The sequence below is a fragment of the Alligator sinensis genome, unplaced genomic scaffold (assembly GCF_000455745.1).
Source record: "Alligator sinensis unplaced genomic scaffold, ASM45574v1 scaffold1302_1, whole genome shotgun sequence".
Classification (NCBI taxonomy): domain Eukaryota; kingdom Metazoa; phylum Chordata; order Crocodylia; family Alligatoridae; genus Alligator; species Alligator sinensis.
Genome location: NW_005842612.1, coordinates 779586 through 791033, shown reverse-complemented (window position 1 = coordinate 791033; position 11448 = coordinate 779586). Strand labels below are relative to the sequence as shown.

Sequence of the window (11448 nt, the reverse complement as noted above, 5' to 3'; positions counted from 1 at the left end):
CCGCCCCGACCACCGGACCCCCCGCTCCTGGCACGGCGTCAGGGCCCGAGCCCTGCAGCCCTCGCGCTGGGGCGGCCGAATGTGCAAGGCGTGCAAGAGACGGGCCCGGCCCGCGGCGGGGAGGCCGCGTAAACCGACCCGCCGGGATGCCTCGGATTCTGGCCCTGCACCTAGTCCGGCCCCAGCGCAGCGCGAGGCCGAGGCCCGGTTTCAGCTCCTGGCACGGGGGAAGCTGGCTCCTCCGGGGAGGGATGCCGAGAGAGGGGCCGGCAGGCCCGGGACGCGCTGCCCTGGCTCCATCCCTCTTGCAGGCCCATAAAGAGCCTTTCTCGAGTGCAGCGGCAGCAGGAGGGGCCCACGCGGGTCACCGGATCCCGAGCGAGGCCCAAATACACCCCCCCAGGATCCCATGGGGTCTTTCTGCTTCAGGGGAGAGCCCCAGCTCCCGGCCGGGCAGCGAGGGGCTGAAGACCCACCCCAGAGAAGGCTGCATCTCTGAAACAGGCTGGTTACAGGTGGACTCTGACCTATAATAAAACCCACCCCAGAGGTGGCTGCATCTCAGCACCAGGTCCGGGTCCATCTGTAAGCAACCCTCTACGCACCGCACCCCAGAGGCAGCTGCATCTCCGTGCTGGGCACGGGCCGCTTGTGGGAACAGAGACAAGCCGCATTGTTGCACTATGACGAGGGGGGCCTCAGCCCACACAGCTCCCAGACCCACCCCAGAGGTGGCTGCATCTCGCCCCTGGGCAAAATGATCTTTCGCCCTCTCCGGGCTGCTTCAGGCTATGGCCGCCACGTCCGTTCCTATGGGCCAGCTTTCCCATAGGAAATGCCCGCTGGGGAAACTGAGGCAGGTCTGCCACCGGATGGAGCAGGTCGGACCCACGGTGGGTCCTCACACAGCGCCACTATAGCCGCCCCGGCAGAGCCCCCCCACCCCATGTCACAGCCCGGGGAAACTGAGGAACAGGGTAAACTGCAGGGACCCTGATGAAGTCCTGCATGGGGCCCGGAGCGGGGTCGGGGTTGAGCCCCGTCCGGTCCACGAGTGAAAGCCCTTGCCAGGACCCCCCCACCCCGCGTCCAGCCCCCCCGGCGGGAGGCTGCAGCTAAGCGGCACCAGGGCAGGTGTGCGGAGACGGGGGTGGGGAGGTCCCTGCCGAGACACGAAAATCAAACAGCTGGTTTCCCGCAGCAACCCGAGGCAGCTGTGCGCCCCACATCCTTCCTCGAGGCCTTGTCGCTGTAGCAACCGGGCACGGCGGACTCAAACAGCAGCAGCCGCGCATCCACGTGAGTCAGCGCTGGCCAGATGCCCGAGCTGGCAGACTCGCCCTGTGGCCAGGGACAATGGCAGGAGCCGGCCCCAAGGACAGGGCCACCGGGCACCCTTTGCCCCCGGGGCCTCGGCCCTGCACGACGCCCCCGCGCCCGACCCCGCGCCCAGCTCGCACGATGCTTCTTGCAAAAACTTTGCGAGGGGCCGAGCTGGGCTGCACCCACGGTGCCCGAAAGGGGAAGGCGGATGTGGCGCCCTGGGTCCCAGCTGCTGCGCCCTGCACGGCGCTGGCCAGGCACCCGCAACGCCAGTCCCCCTGGGCACCGCCGCCCTGCCCTGTCTCCCCCGGCTATGGGGACGGGGGGGGTCACAGGGCTGCTCCTGGCCCCCGCCCACACGGCTGGAGACCCGTCACGCCTCTCTCCGTGACAAGCGTCCGCGGGCAGTGTGCCAGCTCACCACGGGCACACGTGACACGGCCCCTTGCGCGGGGCAAACAGCTCTTTGGGGCAGCAGCAAACACCCGCCGTGACTTGTTCTTGAGAAGACCCCGGCGGAGGGAGAGGAGAGGAGCGGGGGGAAGGTTTTCCAAGGCAGCCTCCTGACTTCGGGGGCCTGACTCATGATCTCTGGGCTTGGAGAAGCTGCCTCTGCTGGGCCTGGGCGGGGCGGGGTGGAACGGGGCTGCATCTCCTCCCCGCGCACATGGACATGACCGTGCCGGATGCCGGGCTCGTGCCCGTGCCCGTGCCCCCCGTGCTCCAGGCCCCTTCCGCGCATGGCGCCGCTCCGTTTTGCAGAGGCAGCCATCGAGGCCTCTCCGTGCAAGCCCCAGATACCCCGGAGTGAGTCACCCGCTATCACCCAGCTGCTTACACACGAACAAGAGGCCCGGCTGCGACTTGCCCCACCAGCCGTGGAGCCACCCCAGGCGGGGCAAGGAGCCCAGAGGAGGGAGAGGCAGCCCTGTACCAGCCAATGACAGGCGCTGCTGGGGGGAAGGGGCTGCAGGTGGGGAGTGAGGGGCTAAGAAGCAGGTCCGCTCCTCCCCCGTGGGGGATATCCCCACCTCCTAGAGCGGCCTCCGTCCTTGCAAGCTGTCAAGAGACCGGTGGGTCTCACCCGTTTGAGACTCCGGATACCCTTGATCGACTCGAAAACACCATTAGCTTCCCTTCATTTTTTTGACTACAGGAAAATAACAGTGACCCAATTTTCTGTTGCTAAAGGCTCAGGCAGACGGTTTTTAGCACGCCGGATTCCTGTCTGCGGTTGTTGGGTTCACCTGGTGACTCCCGCTGGCACACCTGAGCTAGCTCGGGGGCACGCCGGAGCGGTTCTCAAGGCGCCCCAGGGTGCCACGCCATGCCATCCCGGCTGCAAATGGCTGGGTTAGACAGACACCTGGCTGGGGCGGGTTAGTCCAGGAGGATCCCACCTGGAGCAGGACTAGAGGTAACCGTAAGTACTGCCATTTCCTGGGTCAGGCCCTAGGTCCGTCTGGCCCAGCCGCCCGTGTCCCGCAGCGGCGGCGGAGAGGGAGAGAGAACGGCGCCCGAGCAGGGCTTTCCCCCTGTTCCTCTCCCCCACTTGCAGCCTCCAGCATTTAAGGCCGAGGATGCTCTGAATCAGAGGCCGTGCCCCTCGCTCCCGTGCTCAATAGCAACCGATTCCTCCCAGCGTGCGTCCGCTCCCTTGGGGAATCTGGCTAAACTCGTCGCTTCTCCCACGCCTGGTGATAACGAGCCCCGTGCTTTAATGCCACATCGGCTGGAAAAGAACTGCCGGGACTAGCTTTCAACCAGCTGCCTACTCGCTTCACGTTGTGACCTCTTGTTCTTATGTGGGGAGCGACGGTCAATAATAAATCTCTATCCACTTCCTCTTCCCCGTTTCGTAAAGCCCGTCGTGCCCCCACCCTCCAGCGTCTCTTCTCCACTGACCAGGCCTGGCTTCGTTAGCCTCTCCTCCCAGGGAAGCCCCCCCGCGGCGCTGGATCGTCCTCGTGGCCCTTCTCGACCCCCGTGGAGGTGCGGGGACCGGAAACGCTCAAGGCACGGATGCGCTGTGGATCCAAAAACAGGGATTTACACAGACGTGACCTCACGAGGTCCCTTCCAGCCCCTCTGGTCGCAAGAGGCATCCAACTCGGGGGGCGCTGGCTGCTCTGTGCCTCCCTCACGCCCACGCCGGGCGCCGCCAGACTGGCCCCAACCTCCCCATCAAAGCGCCTCTCTTTCTTTTTCCTCCTCTCCTGGCCGAACCGCGGCGTGGAGAACAATCGAGCCGTTCTCTCCGCGGGAGAATTGCCGGCCACCTCGGGAACAGCAGCAGGGCCACGGTGGGGGGGGAGGAAGGGCTGCAAACTCCAAAGTTGTTATGGAAAAACCCACAACAGGCGGCCAAAAAAATCCAGCGGCTCCTCGGAGCCCCGGCCCCGGAGACCTTTGCAGGCAGGCCCCGGGGCGAGGGGCTGCAGCCAGCCTCCTTAGCAGGGAGTAGGGGATCAGGTCGGGCCCCTTCCTCTTCGAGCCCGGGGGCCACGGGTCTCACAGCAGCAGGGGCCATGGTGCTTGGCCCCTATTCGCCCTGCACTGCAGCAGAGATCATCTGGGGCTGAAGAGAGCAGGGTGGCCCATCCCCGCTGCCGGGGAAGGACATGCATGAGCAAGACACTTGGTCCCAGGACGATGCAGCAACGCAGCTGCCCCCTGCCCCTTCGCGGGCTGCACGCACACACACAGGCCGGCCCGCAGCCAGGCCGCGCGCCGTGGGGCCGGCGGAGGCCGTGGGAACCGGGCAGGGAGGCATGCTGCAGCTGGGCACTGTCTGGGGGGTGCAGGCAGGAACCTGCCCAGAGCAAGTCAAGCGGGGGAGAGGCGAGGGGATAACCAGGGGCTTCCCTGCGCTGCCAAAGCTGCAAGAGAGACAGCGCCTGCCCCCGCCGCGCCTGGGCTCGGCCGGGCTCGCATTCCTCCAGGCTGCCAGTAAACAAACAGGAATTTAGCGGTGGGGCCTGGGCTCCTCCTCCCGCCTGCCTCCCACGCTGGGCGGGAGACCAAGGCCTGCAGACGCCCCCTCCGCCACCCAGGGTCCCCCCAGCCCCTGCGCTGTGGACCAGCAGCTCGGCAGGGCCCCGGGCTTGCAGGTCGTAGAGGAGAGGGGCTGCCCCGTGCGGGGCCGGATCCCGCCCCGGAGCTGCCCCCATGCAGAAGAAAGGGTCCGGACCCCAACCCAGGGCTGCCCCCACACAGAAGAAAGGGTCCCACTGCCGCCCCAGGCGGTGTCTACACAGGGAGAGCCTTGCCCAGGCCCCTGTGCAGGCAAGCCCAGGCTGCAAAGGGTTAATAGCGCGCCGGCACACGAACACTTGTGACACATATGCACCCATGCATGCTTGCATGGCTCTGCTCGGACAATACCCACCCCTCACCCCCAACTACACCTGGGTGCTCTGCCCCCCGCCCCAAGCCTTCACAAGGACCCTGGCCCCCGGGGATCCACGTGTCCGGCCAACACAGACGTGTTTCCCAGGCGCACGTCCCTGCCTCCCGGCCGTCCGGCTCAGCCCAGCCCAGCCCAGCCCAGCCCAGCGCACACGAAAGCGCGGTGCCGGACAGCCCCTCCCGGGCTGATAGCATTCCAGCCGCGCATTCCAAGCCCAGCCCCGGGCTTCCCGCTGCCGTGCCCACCGTCTGCTTGCTCCCTACCCCCCAGCCGCCTGCTTCGGGGTCTGCCTGGGAAGCAGTGGTGGGCCCCCCCCAGCCCAGCGAGGCAGTGTCACAGCCAAGCTGGGCCCAGGGGGTGCAAGGGCTGCCCCATGCCTGCACCCTTCCTGGCCCCAACAAGGGAGAGGAGGTGGCAGGTCCCCCCCCCCCAGCTGCCCTCCCTGGTGGTAGGGGGGCCACGGAGGTGCTCCTGGTACAACAGTCCCCTCCCCGCGCTGCCTCCGAGCAGCAGAGCAGCATGAGTCAGAGCTGCAAGCAGCCCCAGCGAGGAGCTGGGGTGGGGCCGGTTGAGCAAGAACCGAAACGAGATCCAGATGTGCGCTGGGGCGGGCGGGCACGGGGCCAGCAGGGGCGGGTCACGTGCCTGGGAGAGGGAGGGGGGCTGGCACTCCCACCCCTGCCCTGCACCCCGCAGCAGGGGCCGGGGGAGGCCAACACGCTGGAGGAGGGGGCGCTTTCCTACCAGCCTGGGGGCGGCTGGAAGCGCCCCCGCCTCACCACAGACAGACGCGCGCTGTTCTGAGCTCAGGCCCTGCTCTGGCAGCGTGTTTGGCTCCAGCCGGGTGCTCGCTTCCCCCAGGAGGAATTTGGGGAGGTGCATAGTGCCTGCAGGGAAACTGAGGCAGAGAAAGAGAAGAGTTTAGGGACCTCACCGGTTAAGTCAGCCGCACAGAGACCTCCTCCCTAAGCCCCTAAGATTTAGCTCCCTCTGCAGAGCGAGAGCCCAGGCATCCAGGCCCCCCCCAGTCCATCTCACTAGCACCCCAGTGCTGGGGGCAGAACCCAGGCGTGCTGGCCCTCAGCTTCTCCGCTCCACTGCAAACCGCTCCCCTCCCCCAGCCTCTGCTCCCAGAGCTGGGAGAGAACCAGGCCCTGGCGCCCAGCCCTGGACTGCTTAGGCTAGGGAGGGGCCGGGTACAAGAGCCTGGTAACCCCGGGGGGCACGGAGACAGCAGCACAGCTGGGCGGCCTGGAGAGGCACAGGCAGTAGCTGGCCTTCCTCCCCCGCCCCCCAAGAAAGGGCTGGTGAAAAACATTCGACCTCTTCCCTCAACACACACACACACACACACACACACACACACACACACACACACCCCCCCACTGCCTTTGGTGGGGGAGAGCAAGCAGGGAGGAGTGGGAGAGGCAGCCAGACCAGCATGGAAGCAACAGCGTGGGGCTGGGTCAGGCGTCCGGCACCCTCACAGCACCTGAGCACAGCCCGGAGGGATCGAGGAGTAACACCCCCCTCCACCACCCCCGAAATAAAACCACAGTCCAGCCCCCTCCTCACAGGGCCAGCCACACATCCTCCCTCCGCCTGGATGCAGGATGCAGGAGTGAGTCACGCTTCCTCCAGGCCCCCGGACAAGGCAGATGGATACGATTAACAGCGCCCCCCCCCCACGAACCTGGCCCAGCCCTGAAACAATTGCAGCTAGGGCAGGCCAGCCCAAGGGCTCCCCAACAGACGGGGCGGGGAGGGGTTGTTCAAGCTGGGTCCTGGTTTCCTCCCCCCCCACAAATGCCCCAGGGGCAAAAAGGACAGTGCAACACCCTACAGCTGGGGAGGGGGGTAGAAATACACTTGTTTTGGGCGTGGCAGGGGGCTGCAATAGGGTTTTTTGCCCTAGAACAAGCTGCTCCCAGCCCCAACCCCAGCTGGGACTTTCCCCCTTGCCTAGCTGCAGCAGAGATACTGGAGGAGGAGGTGGGGGGGGCAGTGCCTGCAGCTCACATGCAGGGGATGCCTGTCAGAGCCCCCAGCGTAGGGGTGAGTCGTGGCTCGAGGGCCTGGGAGAGCCCCGGGGAGGTGAAGGGAGTCACTGCCCTGCAGCCCAGGGAGAGCACTCCACCCCCATCCTGCTCTGGCCTGGAGCATGCAGAGCCGGCCTTATCCCATGGTGTGGCGGGGTTGGGAGAGGGAGCGGCCTAGGAGCCACCTCTGCTCCCGATCCAGCTGGGACAAAGCACAAAGCAACAAATCTCCAAGCAGGCCCTGCCCTGTCCCCACCTGCCTTTGTGTGCCCTGCCCTGCCTGTTTACCCTCCCGATGCCTGTTGGGAGAGCCCCAGTGGGGCAGGCCGCTGGCCAGGGGAATCATGGTAAAAAGGGGCAGCAGTGCAGGGTCCCGCACACCTGGTCACTGGCGGGGGGATGGGAAAGGGAGCAGCAGCAGCGGGCTCCAGTGCCAGCACTGCTCTCACCAGGCGTGGGCCATCTGTGACAGCCCATGGGGGCCGTGGAAGCCAGGTGAACGCTGCTGCCCTCCCCAGCTCTCGGCAGAGCCCCCAGGAAGCACAGACCCGGGGATGCTAGCGCATTGGGGTTTTATTCGTCACGTCACTCGGTTGCGATCACAGGCCCCGGCACCCCGCAGTCCCCAGCTGGCTGGTCAGTCCGTGCAGTGCTGCCAGGCAGGAAGGCAGCAGCTCACTTGAAGATCTTGCCCTGGTTGAAGGCTTTCCCCACGTGCTTGAAGTCACCCTCCCACAGGAAGTACTCCTTGACCAGCGTCTTGCACTCCTCGCTGTCTGGGTCCAGCTTCCGCCAGGTGTAGGACTCGTAATCCACCTGCCAGTCGGGGCTCAGCTGGGGGGAGGCGAGAAGAGCAGTGTCAGCAGAGGGAGGACACGCACGTGCACCCACCCACCCAGCATAACACACCCATGACAAACTCACCGGGAAGGCAAGTTCCTGGCCACGGAAAACCCAGACGCCGGAGATGCTGCTGTCGTTGTTAGTGCCGAAAAGGATGACGCTGGCGAAGGCGTTCTTACGCAACTTGTCCAGGCGCTGGAACATGCCTGCGGGAGGCAAGGGGGAGGAAAACTGTCAGGGCAGCACCCCAGCACACCCCCAACGCAGTCAGGCTCCAGCTTGGGGGGAAGAGAGACAGGACAGGGGGATGTCACCTGTGATGAGGTTGCAGCTCATGAAGGTCTGGGAGAGCTCGCTGGGGAAGCGGTACTCGGCGAACCAGACGGACCAGCCCTCCTTGTCGAAGTGCTCCCAGAAGTGGGGTAGCGCCACCGTTAACGTGTCCTCGTTGGAATACTTCCGCTTGAACTCGTCCATGATGAACGGGCTGGGGGTGGGGGACGGTGGCTTAGTCACTCTGAGGGTGGGCACCAGCCGGGCTCCCCACAGCAGCCCCCAAGCCCCCACTTCCCCAGCAGGATGTGCCGGGCGGTGGCCCAGTGCTCTGCAGCACGTGGCAGGGTGTGGGAGCCGGGGCACTGCGGGCAGCTGCTGCCCCCTGGTGGCTCCAGCTGACTCAGGTCCCCTCCCTCTGGTAGGGAGGGGCTGGACCGTGCCCCCCCTTTCCCCCAGTTTGTCCTGACAAGGCAGCTCTGCCCTGCTCCATCCAGGCGCGCAGAGCCGCCTGGCTGCAGCCCCAGCCACTGGCATGAACAAAACAGGTGGCAGGCAGCCCAGAAGAGGCCAGGAGAGAAGGGGGGGGAAAAAGGAACAGAGACCCAGCTGCCTCCCGCTAAGCCTGGAAGACACATGGGAGGGGTGGAGGGGGACACCCCTTGGGTGCACTGGTCAACACACCCCCCCCCCCCCCCACAGGGTCCATCCCCACCTCTTAGGCAGGTGTGCGAAGGGGTCCTTGGTCTTGGGCTCAGCCGCAAGGGCCTGCTCGCACTCATCCAGCTCGTCCTCGGGGGCCGGCTTCTTGTCCTCCTTCTTCTCCTGCTGCTGTGGCGCCTGCTGCTTTTTGTCCTCCTTTGCTGGTTTCTCCTTCTTGGGGGTGTCTTTCTTGGGCTGATTCTCAGCAAACTTCTTGGCTGCAGTGGAAGCGAGGACAGGGCCAGCCTGTGAGGAGGTGCTGGTGTGGGATGGGCCCCCTGCACTAGCTCCAGGTGCAGCCTGGGCAATGCTGGCGAGTGGCTGCTCCTGGGAGGCAGGAACAAACCCCGACACCTAGGCAAGGGGACTCAGCCAAGCTCCCCCCTCGCAGCCCAGGGAGCTCCTCACCATCAAACTGGGCCATTTTCTCGCAGAGCTTCACCTCCCCCAGCACGGCCTTGAACTGCGGCTGGTTGATGCAGGTGACGAACCAGCGGTTGGTGTTCACGTAGGGCTGGCGGAAGGATGGCTCCAGAACCTGGAGGGACAGGCCACCAGTCAGCTGGGGCTGGCCCCATTGCCACAGCACGTAGAGGATCTTGGTCCCCTTCTACCTCCCCCACAAACCTTGGCGGCTACGCAGCACACACAGAGGCAGCCTTCTGTTGTCCTGGACACCAAGAGCTCCAGGCCAAGCCAAGTGATCCGTCTAGACAGCAGCCCCTGTCCAGAGCCTCCAAAGCTGCCAGCCCCCTCCAGAGCTGCTGGCTGTGCCCACGGAGCCACCCTCCCCCCACAGCCCGCACCTGCTTGTAGAGCCAGAGGAGGGTACAGACGACGGTGATGTCAGCCAGCGTGATGCGCTCGCCCACCAGGAAGGTCCGAGTCCTTAGGTGTGCATCCAGGATCCCCAGTACCCGCTTCACCTCCTCCTTGGCGAGTTCTGTTGCCTGGGGGAGCAAAGACACCAGATCAGCACCCAGGCCAGAGAAACCCATGCGGAAAAGCCTCCTCCCTAGCTCTAGCCCATCCCTTAGGTGCTCAGACACTAATCCAAGAGGCAGTCAGCACAGGGAGGTCTCCGGCAGGAGAGCTCCCGCTGCAGAGCGCAGTCCACCCAACTACCCTGGCCTGGGCGTCCACTGCAGCAGGGGAGCCCACGAGCACTGGATGCACCTGCAACCCACTCGGGCAGTCGCCAGGGTCTCACCTGGCGGGACCAGAGAAAGAGGCAGGGTGCGGACACCCCACGCCCAGCCATTCTTAATAGCTAAGCCCAGAACCCCTCCCCTGACTCCAGGCCAAGAGCCAGGTCGAAAGACAACAGACCTCAGCTACCAAATGCCTCCGAGCGTCCACCTAGCCTCGTCGCCAGGCAGCCAGGACCTCGCTCTGTGCCTGGGGCAGCAAAGGCAGTAGGGGAGCAGGAAGCCCACAGCCGACAGAAGTGGCACTGAATCCCAGCCTTCACCTCACCGCAGGCCCCTGCAGGACAGCCCCGTGCCCCCCGCAGGACAGCCCCGGCTCCCACAGACCTGTTTGTTGTAGTGCATGATGCCCAGTGTGGGGAAGACCCAGGTGCTGGCAGGGGGGACGACGTCGCTGTCTGCGAAGCTCACCCACTGGATGACCTGGGCGGCGGCCTCGGCGCTAGCACCCCGCAGCTCCTCGTTACTGACTGAGAAGGGAGCCCACAGTCACCAGCAGCAGAAGAGCCCCCCCTGGCCCCCCCAACTCCACTGGAGAAGGAAACTTCTCAGCGCTCTAGACGCGCCACGCTGCCCCCAACATCCATCCCCCCAGCCCCAAACCTCTGACAGACTCAGAGCTGCCTGGACCGGAGCCCCCTGAAGCTGGAGAGGGACCGGGCTCACCGTAGTACGCGATGGCATTGCTCTCAAACACGCAGAACCCATCGTCGCCTTCGAAAGCCGGGACCTTGGCAGAGAAAGAAGCGTTTACCAGTAGGGTACGGGAACCACGGATTGTGGGTACGGGAACCCACCTTCGGGGCACCCCCAGCTCCTAGGAGTAGCCTTTCCCCCTTGCTAAGCATTGGAGAGAAAAGCTTCCCTTACAAACACCGTCCGAGCCCCCCTTGGGGAGACGCACGGTGCCCCTCAACGCGAAGCGGGACCCCTTGCCCTCCACCCCCCGCAGCACAAGGAGCCGGGGCAGAAGGACAGCGTGGCAGCGGAGCCGTGTCCGATTTCGATGACTCACGGCTGGAAACCTGGCAGAGCCCCCAGCCAGATCCCATCCCCCCCGCGGCGCCGTTACCCACCTTCCCGACGGGGAACTTCTTCAGGAACTCGGGGGTCTTGTTGGTCTGCCCGAAGTGGAACTGGGGGGGCGCGGAGAGGACCTTGACCTTGGCGCCGCTGAACTGGGCGGCGATGAGCGCCTTGAAGGCCCGCCAGTTCTCGGGATAGGTGTACAGAGTCTGTGGGGCGCAGCGGGGGGGGTGAGGGGAGTTGGGCAGCGCCCCCCCGCACGCCACCCACCCACAGCGCTCCCTCGCCCCCAGCGAGGCACCCCCACCCCTCACTCGAGGCACCCCGAAAGCTTGACCTTGGCGCCGCTGAACTGGGCGGCGATGAGCGCCTTGAAGGCCCGCCAGTTCTCGGGATAGGTGTACAGAGTCTGTGGGGCGCAGCGGGGGGGGTGAGGGGAGTTGGGCAGCGCCCCCCCGCACGCCACCCACCCACAGCGCTCCCTCGCCCCCAGCGAGGCACCCCCACCCCTCACTCGAGGCACCCCGAAAGCCCACCGCCGGGCCCTCCCCCACCTCCAGCAGGATCCTCATCCCCTCTCAACCTAGACCCCCCCCCCTCTTCGCCCCCACTCCCATCCCCCAAC

At 65.8% G+C, this 11448-nt stretch overlaps 1 protein-coding gene across 1 annotated transcript in view; it reads right to left on the bottom strand.

Moving 5' to 3' along the window:
* Positions 1–7326: 7326 nt before the first annotated feature.
* EEF1G (eukaryotic translation elongation factor 1 gamma) overlaps positions 7327–11448 on the bottom strand; it is a 4609-nt gene continuing 487 nt past the window's right edge. Inside the window, exons 2-10 of the mRNA XM_025214961.1 lie at positions 10874–11032; positions 10464–10527; positions 10125–10267; positions 9396–9539; positions 8998–9127; positions 8603–8807; positions 7929–8101; positions 7696–7820; positions 7327–7605 (exon numbers count right to left, since the gene is read on the bottom strand). Coding sequence (XP_025070746.1) covers positions 7447–7605; positions 7696–7820; positions 7929–8101; positions 8603–8807; positions 8998–9127; positions 9396–9539; positions 10125–10267; positions 10464–10527; positions 10874–11032 — 1302 coding nt within the window. The 3' untranslated portion in view covers positions 7327–7446. The remainder of the gene's footprint in view (positions 7606–7695; positions 7821–7928; positions 8102–8602; positions 8808–8997; positions 9128–9395; positions 9540–10124; positions 10268–10463; positions 10528–10873; positions 11033–11448) is intronic.